The sequence below is a fragment of the Neoarius graeffei genome, chromosome 26 (assembly GCF_027579695.1).
Source record: "Neoarius graeffei isolate fNeoGra1 chromosome 26, fNeoGra1.pri, whole genome shotgun sequence".
Lineage (NCBI taxonomy): Eukaryota > Metazoa > Chordata > Actinopteri > Siluriformes > Ariidae > Neoarius > Neoarius graeffei.
The window spans coordinates 15479991-15496571 of NC_083594.1; the positions used below are offsets into that span (position 1 = coordinate 15479991).

Genomic DNA, 16581 nt, shown 5'->3' on the forward strand with positions numbered 1-16581 from the left:
TATACATTTAAGGGGTTTTCCTTGCTGTGGTACCTGGTTTAGCGATCGTCTAAAACAGACCGTTAGAAAATTCAGGATTTTTTGTTCTTCATAAAACTGTAGCTGTATCAAAATCTTCATAAAATTACACAGCTATATATACAGAGGATGTTAATGAAGGGTTGTAAACATCACTACAGACATTTCAGTAATTTAAATGATGTACTTACCCCTTACATGTTTTATTTCCTGCCATATCTGATGTACAAACCCAATATATCCCGAGGCAGACGATTAGTTACAGACGACACTTGCTGCATTACTGCCAAGGCAAAAACTGACATTCAACTCCAAATAAAGTATCGTCGTTACATTTAATAAAATGATGCCATTGTTTAGAGAATGATTCTTTATTAAAATATTCAGTCTTTATTTTCAGTTATTTTGAGTCAAGGCATACACTCGATAATCATTATTGAAAAGTAAAAAAAAAAAAAAAAAACAGGAAAAAAGATCAAATCATTTGAAAATTTAAACTAGATTGTGAGATTCTCAAATCATTTAATCAAAACAATGTTGATGAGTATGAAAAGGGGAAATGAGTAGCGAATTCCTGCTGTGAGATGTACGTATTCAGACTTTGCCCGTTTACGTTTCCTTGAAAGGGCAGCAGCTACATCATGCCATGTATCCTTACTAAAAACTGAGACAGACATAAAAACTGAATAACGCCAAAGGTTCGAGCACTTTAAAATGGGGGGGGGGGGGAATCAGAATGGCACAATTATATTTCCATGTCTAGATCTGGCATGAATCTCTATAGGGACAGAAACATACATCCTCAAACATTTATCCAGAACATACCCACAGCATAACTCATCCATTACACAGGGATATGAAAAAAGTTTTTTTTTCCTCCTCCTCCAGTGTTGCTTTGACAGCCACCAAAAAAAAAAATATATATATATCCCTCAAGGTTTTTGGCTACCTCTTATGCTCATCTTTACTAGACATGTGAATCAGGGTAAAAACAGTACAATTAATGTTAAAAGGCAAACCTTATTGAATCAAACAAGCCCATAATTGTCTGCACACTGTACTGCTAGGTCACGTTTTCCTCCCCTTATTTGTAGAACGTCACTATGAAAACACTTGCACCTGCAGTCACTTTACTTATTGTCTTTATGTATTATTCAAAAAGTTCAGAAGATAAAAAGAGTGCTGTTAGGCAAGTAGTTTGATTTTGAAATAATTCAAAAAGAAATACAAATGATAAAACAAACAAAAAAGCCCATCTAGACACAAAAGCGCTAGGATCGGAGGGTGCATCTTCCAACTGATCAGCAGTAGCCAGACAGCCAAAGGCTGAGGTTGTTGTTGCTGTCTTTGAGGATTATATACCTAATTACACCCCCTCCTCCACCATCACCACTCCAAAAAAAAAAAAAAAGTCCAGTTTTACCAAAAATCATCCCAACCCTCCCAATCCAATGTCCCAAATTGTAATGCCCCTCCGATTTCCAAAAAATGCAAAGTGACAACACTGGTTTTGGAACTGCACAAGTTCCCTGTCCTCCACACTGGAGGGATCTAAAAACATTAGGGTGGCACATATGGGGGTGGTGATCTGTATGGGGTCATGTTCTTAGGGCGGGACCCTTTACCCTCCATGGGAGCAGAGAAGGGGGGTGGAGGCTGGTAAGGAGGCGCATTAGGGTCCTCATCTTGTAGGCCTGAATACTCTCCCAAAATGTCTTGGTTCAAAGGTGTGGTCTCTGGACTGGCCATGTTGGGATACTCAGGTGGTGGGAGAGGAGGTTTTTCCTCTTGGAGGATAAGGGGCATGCTTGATGATGGAGGTGGCTTAGAGTCATCAAGTTCATCAGCAAAAATGATGGGAACTCCTTTTTTAATGAAGGTTGCTTGGTCTTCAATGGTAAGCTTCCCTTTGCGCTTCTTGCGATAGCAAATCATGGCGATGATGCCTGCAATCAACAGGATCGCTGCAACCACCACAGCTGGTATGACTGTGTGAAGATATACGTCGTCATTGCTCTGTCGTCCTGCTCCGACAGGTGGTGTAACAGCAGGCAGAACAGGGTCTGGGATCTCACCTGGTGGAACGAACATGTAATTGCGGCAGCTCTCGGTTCCTTTGATAGTGATATTTATGGGTCGGAAGTCTGGTTCCATGACGTTGATGAATAACGGTGAAGGTTTGCCTTCAGCATCAGAGATCTTTCGACTCATGGCCTGAATTTGCTCCTTGGGACACGGGTGCTGCTGGAGGCTGCTGTTGGTCCACTCGACTAAAATGGATCCCTTAGTAATATTTTTCAGTGTAACTGAACTTGAATTGCGATCACCAAACGAAATGGCCAATTTCTTGACGAGTAGGATCTTCTTATGAATATCATTGGTAACCAAATGAGGCTCTCCCTGGAATCGTGCAGCAAACAGGACTGGGGACTTAAAATTGTTTCCAAAGCGATTGACGTGGACCTCAAAGGCATCTGTTGCATACAGACCACCTTTGTCAGTTGCCTGCATAAAGTATTCATGCTTGCCCTCCTGCTTCCAGTCTGGTAATCCATAAAGCAACTGGCTAGTGCTATTGAACTGAATCCAGGAGTCTTCTCCAACAACGTCATTGTTCTTCCTCAAAGTTAATCTTAACTTGTCCGTCGTACCATCTTCCTGATCAAAGAATGTGTCCGATGGGATTTTCACCTCAAAGTACGTGCCAATGAATGACCTAACTTGATCAATTGGGTTGCGCAGCTCAGGTTTTGTATTGACCTCATGTACTGAGGGGGTGGGACGTCGGGGGAGCTTGGCTGTGGTTGTCTTAGGTTCCTTTGGTACTGGGGTGGTCTTGAGCTTCCTTGGCCTTTTTGTTGGTTTCTTGGTGGTTGTTGTCGGTGGTGTTACAGAAGGCCCAACATACAGTGGCCTGGTCATGGTGGGTTGTATTGTAATAGTGCTGGTCGTGTCCATAAGTTTTGTGGGCTGAGGTGGTCCTATTGTAGGAGTATGAGCAATTGGATCTCTGGTGCGAATCGTGGGTTTCACAGGCAGTGGTACAGGGCCCCGCACAGGTTGTGAGGAGCTGTCTGAAGTTGGTCCAATTGACCGGGACGTTGGTGTGGGCACAATGCGGCTCGATGGCTCAGGGTACGTTGTTGGAGGAAGCAAGGACGGTACGGGCGTAGGGGTATTTAGCTGCCGCCGTACTCGTTTAGGTATATGTGGCTTTTTGTTAGCAATGTACCATCCCACCACTGGGTATCCCAAATGTGCTGACATTGTCCCTTCCTTTGCTGGGACTTGAACGCTGCTAATGTTGGGAATGTTGCTTTGATCCAGGGCACAGCCAAGTTTCCAAGATAATAAAGCACCATTTTCTACAACCTTTTTGGCATTTCCTGGCCCAGCCATAAAAGCAGACATATCAAACAAGCGATTGTTGACTACAGGCAAGACCTTCATGTGCTGGAGCCCTACTCCTGAGAATTTTTTCATGCTGGCCAAAAGCTCCACTCTCTGTTTGGAGCTCATCTTAGTGAGGTCTGCATCCAAAATTACCGTAAGCACAGTAACAGGATCTTCATTGCCGCAGACAAAATGCTGAGAATCATTGTCAGTTAACTGGCTCGCTAACTGAACAGGGTCCGTGTCCGCACGTTCCTCTGGATGAACCTCAATGGAAAATACATCAGGACTCTGGGACGCATGGTGCGCACTAGCAATGGAGACAGATATGTAGTGGACACCCTTGTCTACCGCCAAAGGAAGTCCTTGAAGGGTGCTGCTCATTGGTTCCCAGTGCAACCATGATGGGAGCGTATCTTTGCCTGCCTCTGTAATCTGGGGGGTGAAACAAAACAAACATTCATTATTTACTGTGGTACACTGAAATTGCTACTGACATCATACTTAAAATACCCAAACAACTGAAAAAGCTAGAGGACACATATTGTAAGTGTGAAGGTGGGTATGAATTCAGTACATTAAATGTGCAAACAAGTTTTCTGTTTCATCTAAACAAAGCATATGGCTTGAAAACTTAAAATATAGCTGATATAAACCCACCGACTCAGTCAAGTGCATTGTGGAAATGCAAGGATTAGGCCATATTAAGGCATAAGCATTGCACTGGTTTCATTCTAACTTCAGCAATGACATGTCCAAATCATAAAATAGTGGACTAAACCCGAGTTGTTTCATGAGTCAGAAATGTATGGTAATGAATAAAAGGAAATTGGTGTATAAAACAATTTTAAATAAATAAAATAATGCATCTTTTGCCTCCAACTCCTTCACCGATGGCTTATAAATCTAGGTTGATTAAATAATATAAAGATGACACTCCCGAGACAGATCATTAGTGCTCTAACCAGTAAACTGTGGTTACTCGGGGAGCTACGGCTGTAACAGCCGGGCTTTTTTATTTCTGTCCCTTAGCTTTTATAGCTGCAAATTGTACTCTGCCACACCTTTCGATGCTGCAAGTTTTGTTGCACTTCTGAACGTCGCAGTCACTTCGATGCAGACCAGTGACCACCTATTTGTTTACACAGAAAGATGTCAATTCACGAGGAAGTCTAATTACAAATATAGCTGCAAGCGGCGATGAAGGGCTCGAGCACCTCCGGTACACCAAATCTCACATGAATCCAACAAACTGCCTAGGAGGAGAACGTCAAAATGTAAGGCAGCTGGGCCATAGAAGGTTCATGCTGCACGCTGCATGCTGCACGCTACACGTTCACGTGAAGAACCGGACCCTGGGCCATTAAACTTCATGCTTGGATGTTCACGTGTTGCGTCTGTTCTACTTTGACCGAGTAACCAACAATATGGACTCTTCGGATGACGACGATTGCCTCATTCTGCTTTTACTGAGACAGAGGAAGAGAAAAAGGAACAGAATTTGGAGCCGAGAACACTTCCTTCTGAGAGAAACCCGTGGTGAATTTCACCGAACATTCTATAATCTGCTTGACAATCCCGATGAAGAAATATTTTTCAATTATACCATTCAATTATATTTTTTCTGAAGTTTTCCCCTGAAAGCATAGAGTTATCTCCCTAGACCCGTTCTGATTGGCTGGCGCGGCGGTGACCGCATGCATTGACTGGAATTTCCATCTTCACGCCTAGAAAAAAAAAAAGTGTGCATGTTCGTTTCTCGCTTCACGCGTGAAGTGTGCAGCGTGCAACGTGAACGCCGTTCTATGGCCCAGAGCAAGTCATGCTACGTTTGTCCACTTTTCTTTACACGCGTGTAGCGTGCAGCATGCAGCATGCAGCGTGAACCTTCTATGGCCCAGCTGCCTAACGCCTGTCAAAAATACACAAAACCAAAAATAGCTCACTTCCTGTTGAGTATGGCCAACACAACGTACCTGACAATTTTGTTCGTCTTGGGGCGCCCCACACACACCTACCAAATTTGACATGGATAGGTGAAACTATATACACCGGACAAAAGTCTCAATGACACGTGGGGGTACTACGGAGTCCCTCGGACACACCTAAACAAAGCATGGGGCCAAGCGTCTATCCCTGAGTAGCGGTGGCCAGGGCTGATGTGTGTACCAAATTTCATGAGTTTTTGCCCATGGGAACCACCTCAAAAATGCCCAAGTCTTGAAGAAAGGGTGGGGGATAATAATAAAAAGTGTTGCCAGGCAAAACAAACCTCACCCGGTAGCACTTGTTTTAGTGTTATAACAACTGATTCAATCTCACAGGTGTGGTCTCGGTTCTTTCAAGGCCACTAATACTAATGAGAACATTTTGTTTCATAAGTGTAAAGACTAAATGTCTGCCAAAAAGCCATTTAAAAAATAAAATAAATAAATAAATAACCCTTACAAAACTTTTGACTTTTCAGAAGGACCAAACAAAAGCTGTGATAACCAAAAAGGTAAATTTCCTTAAAATAAACACCACTTGATATCGAATCTGTACCACTGGTGAACCACGAGGTGAATTTCGTTTATCTTTTTATCTGTCGATTATCTTCCGATACTACGAACTTATAACGAGGTTTCTCTTATTTCATTTCTAGTTCCAAAGTTTATCAAGAAACAGAACGGGTAATCGAATTTGATCAGGACAAGTGCTGATTGGTTATAAACGCTGTGTCCTAAATCACTCACTTGTTCACGACGCCCTTCTCACTATATCAGGACTTACTATATAGAGAACTCCTTTACCACGGCCTTTTTTTCCCCCTCCCTTCTTTGCCACGGCACTACTTTTCATGATGCATTGTGAGATACTTTGAGTGCGCTACATAGAGTGTAATAATGCTCACTATACATTCGGATAGCACTACAAAACGGCGACCTGACTATATAGTCCACTATGTAGTGAGTAGGGAGTGATTTGGGACACCATTTGCACCAAAAACGATTTTGACCTTTTTGGTGACCTTGGCCAGATGACCCTCAAAATGTTGGAGGTTCTGTTCGAGACCAATGCCCATCTATCCTGAAATTTTCATGAAGATTGGTCCAGCCGTTTTCCTGTAATGTTGCTAACCAAAAAAATAAAAAATAAAACACCCACTGAAAACAATACCTCGCCCCCAGTGGACGCCATCCTAGGTGACGTAATAAGAAGAATACTTAGGAAAACAATAGGGCCTTGGACCTCGGTGCAGCGCCCTCCCAAGGACACCAGAGGCCACACACCTCCAGTGCTCGGGCCCAAACTAATCTAACACGTTATTACGGGTGTTCACACAGCACATATTTGCATCGATGCTGCACCGATGTATTTTGTTGCGATATATCTTACACCAGTGTAAATTTTGTGGAGCGTTCACACGTCACAAACCTGCTTACTAGAGAGAAGCGTGTTAGCACCGGTGCAGCCCCACTTGCGTTCACACGGCAGTTTTTGCGACCGTGCTATACGATAGTAATAATGCGGAAATGAAATACGCGCATGCGTGAAAATCTACTTCCTTTTCCCGGTTGTCATGGCATCACCAAGCGCTGAGAAAACAACGTGGATGAAGACACCAGTGTTGCCAGATACTGCTGACGTTTTCCAGCCCAAAATGTGTTCAAATCCACCAAAATGCACTTAAAACCGCCCAATCTGGCAACACTGGAAGACACGCAGTTATGTTGTTGATATTCGCCATTTTGGAAGCGCAAAATACCAGGATGCAAATTATGCAATGCCCATATGTAATCAACTCTCCTCACGCGTAGCGAGTCGACCCCTGTAGCGTTCAGATGTCCCATTTTATAAATCGGTGCTGCCCCGCAAACTAGCATTTACTCCGGAATAAATTTCTTAAACCACCTCCCGAGCAGGGTTAGATTTGCACCGGTTTAAGCAGCTTTCAGGGGCTACACCGGTATAACTTTGTACCGTGTGAACGCTCTACCGGGGCAGCCCCGGTGCTACACCGGAGTAAAAGTTGCTGTGTGAACACCCCTATTGCTGAATTGTGGGCTTAAAACGTCAACACTGCAGCACTCAAAAACATGAAATGTCATGTACAGAACTGTCATTCTTACTATACATAGAACAGAAGAGACCTCGGATAGCTATTAATTACTACATTTTATACCGCTGCTCTGTTGAATTCTTGAATGGACATACTCCGAAGGTGTTTTGTTAATTTTCTATAATAGCATGGTGCTGAGAGCAGTTTCACAATTGCAAATCACCAGTTAATGTTGAGGGACTTGTATGGCTGAAGCTATGTCTCAGACTCCATTAAAAAAAAAAAAAGCTAATAATAAATAAATGTGTTTACAATCCCAATTCCAAAAAAGTTGGGACGAAGTACAAATTGTAAATAAAAACAGAATGCAATGATGTGGAAGTTTCAAAATTCCATATTTTATTCAGAATAAAACATAGATGACATATCAAAAGTTTAAACTGAGAAAATGTATCATTTAAAGAGAAAAATTAGGTGATTTTAAATTTCATGACAACAACACATCTCAAAAAAGTTGGGACAAGGCCATGTTTCCCACTGTGAGACATCCCCTTTTCTCTTTACAACAGTCTGTAAACGTCTGGGGACTGAGGAGACAAGTTGCTCAAGTTTAGGGATAGGAATGTTAACCCATTCTTGTCTAATGTAGGATTCTAGTTGCTCAACTGTCTTAGGTCTTTTTTGTCGTATCTTCCATTTTATGATGCGCCAAATGTTTATGGTTGAAAGATCTGGACTGCAGGCTGGCCAGTTCAGTACCCGGACCCTTCTTCTATGCAGCCATGATGCTGTAATTGATGCAGTATGTGGTTTGGCATTGTCATGTTGGAAAACGCAAGGTCTTCCCTGAAAGAGACGTCGTCTGGATGGGAGCATATGTTGCTCTAGAACCTGGATATACCTTTCAGCATTGATGGTGTCTTTCCAGATGTGTAAGCTGCCCATGCCACACGCACTAATGCAACCCCATACCATCAGAGATGCAGGCTTCTGAACTGAGCGCTGATAACTTGGGTCGTCCTCCTCCTCTTTAGTCCGAATGACACGGCGTCCCTGATTTCCATAAAGAACTTCAAATTTTGATTCGTCTGACCACAGAACAGTTTTCCACTTTGCCACAGTCCATTTTAAATGAGCCTTGGCCCAGAGAAGACGTCTGCGCTTCTGGATCATGTTTAGATACGGCTTCTTCTTTGAACTATAGAGTTTTAGCTGGCAACGGCGGATGGCACGGTGAATTGTGTTCACAGATAATGTTCTCTGGAAATATTCCTGAGCCCATTTTGTGATTTCCAATACAGAAGCATGCCTATATGTGATGCAGTGCCGTCTAAGGGCCCGAAGATCACGGGCACCCAGTATGGTTTTCCGGCCTTGACCCTTACGCACAGAGATTCTTCCAGATTCTCTGAATCGTTTGATGATATTATGCACTGTAGATGATATGTTCAAACTCTGCAATTTTACACTGTTGAACTCCTTTCTGATATTGCTCCACTATTTGTCAGCGCAGAATTAGGGGGATTGGTGATCCTCTTCCCATCTTTACTTCTGAGAGCCGCTGCCACTCCAAGATGCTCTTTTTATACCCAGTCATGTTAATGACCTATTGCCAATTGACCTAATGAGTTGCAATTTGGTCCTCCAGCTGTTCCTTTTTTGTACCTTTAACTTTTCCAGCCTCTTATTGCCCCTGTCCCAACTTTTTTGAGATGTGTCACTGTCATGAAATTTCAAAATGTCTCACTTTCGACATTTGATATGTTGTCTATGTTCTATTGTGAATACAATATCAGTTTTTGAGATTTGTAAATTATTGCATTCCATTTTTATTTACCATTTGTACTTTATCCCAGCTTTTTTGGAATTGGGGTTGTATATAATCGTTTATATGATGAAACTTTGCGATGGTTATTTAACATTTTTGGAAGTCTCCAGAACTATATGTTCTCTGCCACAAGACAGGCCTATAAACATTCGTCTCCTTACCATCCTTTCTATTTTAATGGTCAGTGATATTTGGCTTGAACAAGACTCGTGATACTAAGATCTGTTTTAACAGTATGAAATACAAGATGCCTGGTTCTCAGGTTTGAAAGTTTGGGAATTGCCCTTACTGTAGCTTTCAAGTCCAAAATACTGACAACAAAACCACTGCCAAAACCACAAACCCACTAACATTTAGGCTACCACAGTTTCCAAACTGATGATTCATGCAAGCCGCTCTAAAGAGACAGAAGTCCCTGGCAAAAGCATGTACTTCTTGAAATAAAAGAAAAAGGAGGGGGAGAGGCAGGGATTTTAAGGCGCAGTGTTGGAGAAGGGGCTAAGTTACATGCGAGAAGACACAGTTTCACAAAGCAAACCAGAAGACAAGGCTGTAACCTCCTGAGACACCTCCATATCTTAATCAAGTGAAGGCTGAGGAAGAGAATACTCCCGTTACCCTGGCACGAAGGAATGAAAAGGAGAGAAATGAAAACTCAGCCTTCAAAAGATGAAGAAAGGGACCTATTGTTAGCATGCACGTGTGGGGGAGCCCACGGGGAGGGGGGGGGAATACAGGGCTTCATTGTTATGGTGTGAAGACAGCTGAAAAGATAAGATTCATAGTTTTGAAGGAGTAGGCTCTGGCATCTCTTTGAGATACGAGGTTGAAATGGAGACTGTAAAGACACAGGGGGAATTGGCACAGCGAAGTCTTTTCACTGGAAATGTTCAGGAGGCGGAACTCTTTAGTTTGGCCGAATGGGTGTTTTTGTTCAAAATTCACTCACTGTGAAGTCAAAACGTACCTCTATATCAAATACCACATTTTCTCATTTTCAGAGTGAAAACCACATCATTCTGATTAGCTGACTTTTTCCGCTACTGATAAAATGTAAATGAGGTCAAAAAAAAAAAAAAAGTTTTAAATTTGTTCATGTATGAATTTTACTTGTCAGAAATAACGCAAAAGAGAGTAGTTACCATTGTTCATGACTAACGTGCATTTATTTCAAGACCCGAGTATTTTGATACTGTTGTTAAATACATAAATGAGAACAACACAGAGCACCATAATATAATATCAACAAATAATAATATATTGGAAAACTTGGCAACTTGGTGTATGAGTATTAAAAACAAATATACTTACTATCATGACTATAGCACCCAACATGCTTTCTGTATTTAACCATTTATGAGAGAGAAAGCATTAGGAGTTTCATACTGACTAGGAATCAACTTGAAAAAAATTAATTACTCCATAAAAATCGTATCGCAGCCAAGGCCTACCCTGCTCCCACGTTTGCTTATAAGTCCTTTGTCGTTTCTCCTCTTCAGACTGAGGTCGCTTTATCCCCGTCTCTGGCGGTTTATGTACACCTTTCAGAAAACTCCACATCGCAATGTAGCTTTGGCAGATGTAGATGTAAACAACAACAAAAACGTGTTTAAATGGGCGATAATGTGGCCACATCTATTGAATTTGATAACGCGATTACCGCGATATTCAACGAGATGCGTTATATGCATGCGCGGTAGTGAAAAAACCGACAGCCTGACTCGTACACGATATGATTCGGAATTCTTCGGTATTTTCCGTCCTGCCGATAAACACATCGATTAACACAGACACGGCACACGCTTAATATGTGGCGGCTTCAGTTGACAGTGTGTCTGAATCTTCACTTCATATATATATGATGTCACGCCCAGCGTGGCCATGCTGGGGGTGCGCACTGCCCCTTTTGAATAGTAAACTTGAACTAGGCCGTTTCTCTCCCTCCAGTCTGAAGGGGGAGCTGTCTAGTACTGCAACACCTGTGCTAGACAAGGCCAGGAAGTTCAAATACGGGCCCAAAATTGGCATTCGAGACCTGGCTGCTGGCTATGGGGTTTGGTTGTGTTTGTTGCCCTGCTACGTGGAGGCCCTGCACGGGCCAACGGGAGCAGGTTTCTTTCTTTTATTCTTTTTTATTTATCCCTAGAATTTATATATTAATAAAGTACGGGTTAACCTAAACAAACGGTGTGGTCTCCTTTTATGTTGTGCCTGCTTTGAGCTAAGTGGTCATGACAATATTATATATATATATATATATATATATATATATATATATATATATATTTTTTTTTTTATTTTCAACTAGCCAGCCGGGCTGGCTAGTGACAGGAATTACCCGCCAAATGACAAATTAAGTTGCCTCAGGCGACCGGACCACCGTGAATTTCGAACCGTGTATCTCTCTCTCTCTCACACACACACACACATTTATATTCAGTTAAAATATTAAATCCGTAATACTTTCACTGCTAAATTTGGATTTGAATGATATGAAAATTATATTAAATTATTAAAATTCCTCACGGAAAGAAGTCGGCCTTTTTGTCCCCCAAGTTGAGTGTAACAGCCAGTTTAAACCAAACTTAAAACAGCGTCAAAGAAAAGCCAGCATGAGCAAAAAGTCATGTGAAACGCAAACCCTGGATGCAGTGGGATGGCAAGCTGAACCAAGTGCAAAATTAACACACCTTACACGTATGGAATCAAGTTTGTGCCAAAATGTTCATACAATACTTTTGAAATATCAAACAAAAACGACAAATCAAAATACAAAGTCAATTTTTTTAGACTGGCAAACAAATTACTCGTGTAATCGTGCAAAATATCAGTCTATTACTCTTCAGAAACCTTTTATTTTTGTTCCGCGTCTTTCTCAGTTTTGTTTGACGTCATTTATTTTGGTTGCGATTCCAGCTTTCTCGTTTGCGTTCCCTGACTTTTTGCTTGCAGTTTTGGCACAAACTTCGTGTGGGTGGGCTGTCCAGGAATGCATTCCCATTGGCTAACTTGTGTTTGACTGACAGCTACGCTCAGCCATTCCCTACTCTGATTCTGGCGGACTGTTTGACGAGTGACCGATCCATTGACGGTAAACAAGGATGGAGTGGACTTCAGTGGCGACTATGATATTGAATTAATTCAACAAAGTGTAAATTCAATATCATAGTCGCCACTGAAGTCCACTCGATCCTTGTTTACCGTCAATGGATCGGTCACTCGTCAAACAGTCCGCCAGAATCCGAGTAGGAAATGGCTGAGCGTAGCTGTCAGTCAAACACAAGTTAGCCAATGGGAATGCATTCCTGGACAGCCTGCCCACACGTGAAGTTTGTGCCAAAACTGCAAGCAAAAAGTCAGGGAGCGCAAACGAGAAAGCTGGAAGTGCAACCAAAATAAATGACGTCAAACAAAACTGAGAAAGCCGTGGAACAAAAATAAAAGGTTTCTGAAGAGTAATAGACTGATATTTTGCACGATTACAAGAATAATTTTTGTTTGCCAGTCTAAAAAAATTTGTACTTTTTTTTGTATTTTGATTTGTCGTTTTTGTTTGATATTTCAACAGTATTGTATTAACATTTTGGCACAAAATTGATTCCATATACACGCGACATGACGAGAATATCGGATGCTATTCAAGCCTTACCTCGGCTTAAACAGCCCAAACCGGGGGGGGGGGGACAAAACAAAAAAGACAAACACATGGGAATATATCCACAGGACTATTTAGAAGAAAGTGCAACCAGTGAATGACCCTAATCTGTAAACTCTCAGCAGTGCACTCTTGTGGACACAAAGAAGAATGGAGCGAATGAGAGATCTGGCAGCCTCATATACAGACGGATTCATTTTCCTCTCCTCTTGCCATTTCTGTGTAAGACTAAAAGGCTGTGTGTGAATTAAATCAGTTCTAAAAATGACGATTCAGGGTTACTGGGATAGTCTTCAAAGGCCACTGGTACATGACTGTAATGCTATGCTTCCATACGACAGCACCACAAAGCTGGTTGCTATGCAAAGGAAATCACAACAAAAACATACAGCATAACCCTTTAATACAAGTGGTCTGACTTGGCATGATTTGTATTCAACCATAAATACGGAATGAGTCACATTCTCAAGGCCAATTTTTTTTTTTTTTTTAAATGTGGGCTGCTGGAATACAAAGCTTTCTGCTACTGCACAGCCAAGGCTAATTAGATTTCAGTGCCAGTCTTTGTTTGGAAAAAAGGAGGGGCTGGGGAACGTAGAAGAATCCTGGTGTCGCAGGCGAATACGAAAGCACTGGCGGGGTGGAGTACTGATGCAGGAAAATGGGGTAGGGGGGGGAAGCATAAGAGATTCATGGAGCATTTCAAACAATATTGAAGGGACCAACAACGAGAACAAACGCATCGGTCAGTATTTATCATAACCCACGACACCGAGGCCCTTTCGATTGCGTTCGGCATTCTGTTCATCTTTATTGACCACGAGTACAAAAATACAAGGAGATCTTTGCGATTGTTGCTAGTGTTTGTAGGCTCTGTTCCACTCAGTCAAGGTATTTATTCCAATCCAGTCCTCTGCAGCTCAACACACTTAAGTCAGGAAATCAATCAGGTCTATTATGGCCCTTTTCCACTACCCTTTTTCAGCTCACTTCAGCTCGCTTCAGCTCACTTCAGCCCGACACGGCTCGCGTTTCGACTACCAAAAACCAGCACGACTCAGCTCGCTTCAGCCCTGCTTAGCCCCTAAAACTCGCACCGTTTTGGAGTAGGGCTGAAGCGAGCCGAGTGAGGCTGGGGGCGTGAGCAGACACTCCCCTGTGCACTGATTGGTGAGGAGGAGTGTCCTCACATGCCCACACAAGCCCCACGAGCGCGCTGGGATCTGTAAACACCGTAAACCCGGAAGAAGGAGAATTACGAATTACGAGAATTTCTGAAGCCTTATGCGCCTCGCCTCATCTATACGCTCTTGCCAGTATCTGTCCGCGTTGTCGGTGACAACAAGCCACAGCACCAAGACCAGCAACACTAACGACTCCATGTCCTCCATGTTTATTGTTTACTACTCGGGTCGTGAGACTACCGCTTAAACGCTCACTGATGTCACTGTTTGCGCTGCTTAACGACATCACGTGACGTCCACCCACTTTCGCTAACTCCACCCAATGTGTCCACCCACTTCCACTTTCCACTGCCAGCACGGTTCAGCGCGGCTGTAGTCGAAATGCAACTCCAACAGCCCCGCTCAGCCCGACTCAGCACGGCACGGCTCAGCCCGACTCAGCCGCGTTTGTAGTGGAAAAGCGGCATTAGAGACTGGAACAACTCCGTACGCCATTTGTGAAGCTTCCAAGTTTTGAACATTTTATGCAAGCTAATTTTGGCATGAACAGCTGTAAATGTCATATGATAAAAATGGTGGAAAGCTACAGGGGGGTACAAAATCAAAAAATAAAATAAAATAAAAATACATTAGCTAATCTACTGGGCAAACAAAAGTAAACTGTGCTGCCTAGTCCTACATTTTGGTTGCACAGAAACTGACTGCTAAAAAAAGGTAGCTAATCATGTATGGCAAGCTAAATGCGTTAATAAAACAAATTAAGGAAAATAAAAATATGGTCTTATGTTAATCTGTCAATAAGCAGCGGTGTTGCGTCCTCACGTCAAATGTAAAAGATTATTTGAGACTGTCTAGTGTCTGTTTTCTCTTGATACGTTTAGCAACGAAGGTGGAACCATACTTCACTTTCACCACGCATCATGTCCGCACGAAACCACAATGCGAGTGGCATTGTTCACACACTCGCTTGCGTATCTTCGCTACATTTAAAATCGGTGTCCACAAAACGTCCCTGTCCATCTGGATTCCAAGTCAAGATTTGTATCTCGAATTAAAAAAAATGTACACTACCGTTCAAAAGTTTGGGGTCACCCAGACAATTTTGTGTTTTCCATGAAAAAAGTCACACTTTTATTTACCACCATAAGTTGTAAAATGAATAGAAAATATAGGCAAGACATTTTTCTGGCCATTTTGAGCATTTAATCGACCCTACAAATGTGATGCTCCAGAAACTCAATCTGTTCAAAGGAAGGTCAGTTTTATAGCTTCTCTAAAGAGCTAAACTGTTTTCAGCTGTGCTAACATGATTGTACAAGGGTTTTCTAATCATCCATTAGCCTTCTGAGGCAATGAGCAAACACATTGTACCATTAGAACACTGGAGTGAGAGTTGCTGGAAATGGGCCTCTATACACCTATGGAGATATTGCACCAAAAACCAGACATTTGCAGCTAGAATAGTCATTTACCACATTAGCAATGTATAGAGTGGATTTCTGATTAGTTTAAAGTGATCTTCATTGAAAAGAACAGTGCTTTTCTTTCATCTCATCTCATTATCTCCAGCCGCTTTATCCTGTTCTACAGGGTCGCAGGCAAGCTGGAGCCCACCCCAGCCGACTACGGGCGAAAGGCGGGGTACACCCTGGACAAGTCGCCAGGTCATCGCAGGGCTGACACAAACAACCATTCACACTCACATTCACACCTACGGTCAATTTAGAGTCACCAGTTAACCTAACCTGCATGTCTTTGGACTGTGGGGGAAACCGGAGCACCCGGAGGAAACCCACGCGGACACGGGGAGAACATGCAAACTCCACACAGAAAGGCCCTCGTCAGCCACGGGGCTCGAACCCGGACCTTCTTGCTGTGAGGCGACAGCGCTAACCACTACACCACCGTGCCGCCCTCTGCTTTTCTTTCAAAAATAAGGAAATTTCAAAGTGACCCCAAACTTTTGAACAGTAGTGTACATTAAATTATTATTTTTTTTTTACTAATATAGAAAATTCAAAAGACTGGTACTCAAAACAGACCTTTCAGTAAAAGAGGTTTAAAAAAAAAAAAAAAAAAAAAAACGCTCCCTGTAACTGGAAAACTGCTAGGTGTTCGCACTCTAACGGTCCAGGGTAGTAGACAATTCTGTGCGTTTACGCACTTGGAGACACAGTGCTAAACTGCCTTCACTATTTAATCTGGTACTGCACCACACAGATACGTTAATTTCTGAGGACGGTGCACAAGGATGAAGGGGACCGCAGGACGAAGTAGATTTATGTAACAGCTGTTCACGGCATGTTATTTTGTTGGGATTCATCAGTGTCCATCCGCCTTCTAAAAATTACATTACATTACAGGCATTCAGCAGACGCTCTTATCTAGAGCGACAGACAACATCCCCAGAGCAGCAGTTAGGGGCTAGGCGCCTTGCTCAAAGGCACTTCAGCCATTCCTG

General features: G+C 42.5%; 1 protein-coding gene across 2 annotated transcripts in view; it reads right to left on the reverse strand.

Moving 5' to 3' along the window:
- Positions 1 to 370: 370 nt before the first annotated feature.
- Positions 371 to 16581, reverse strand: part of dag1 (dystroglycan 1) — a 41086-nt gene continuing 24875 nt past the window's right edge. For both annotated transcript variants that reach the window (XM_060911002.1, XM_060911003.1), the window contains exon 3: positions 371 to 3846. In XM_060911002.1, the coding sequence (XP_060766985.1) occupies positions 1579 to 3846 (2268 nt within the window). In that variant the 3' untranslated portion in view covers positions 371 to 1578. The remainder of the gene's footprint in view (positions 3847 to 16581) is intronic.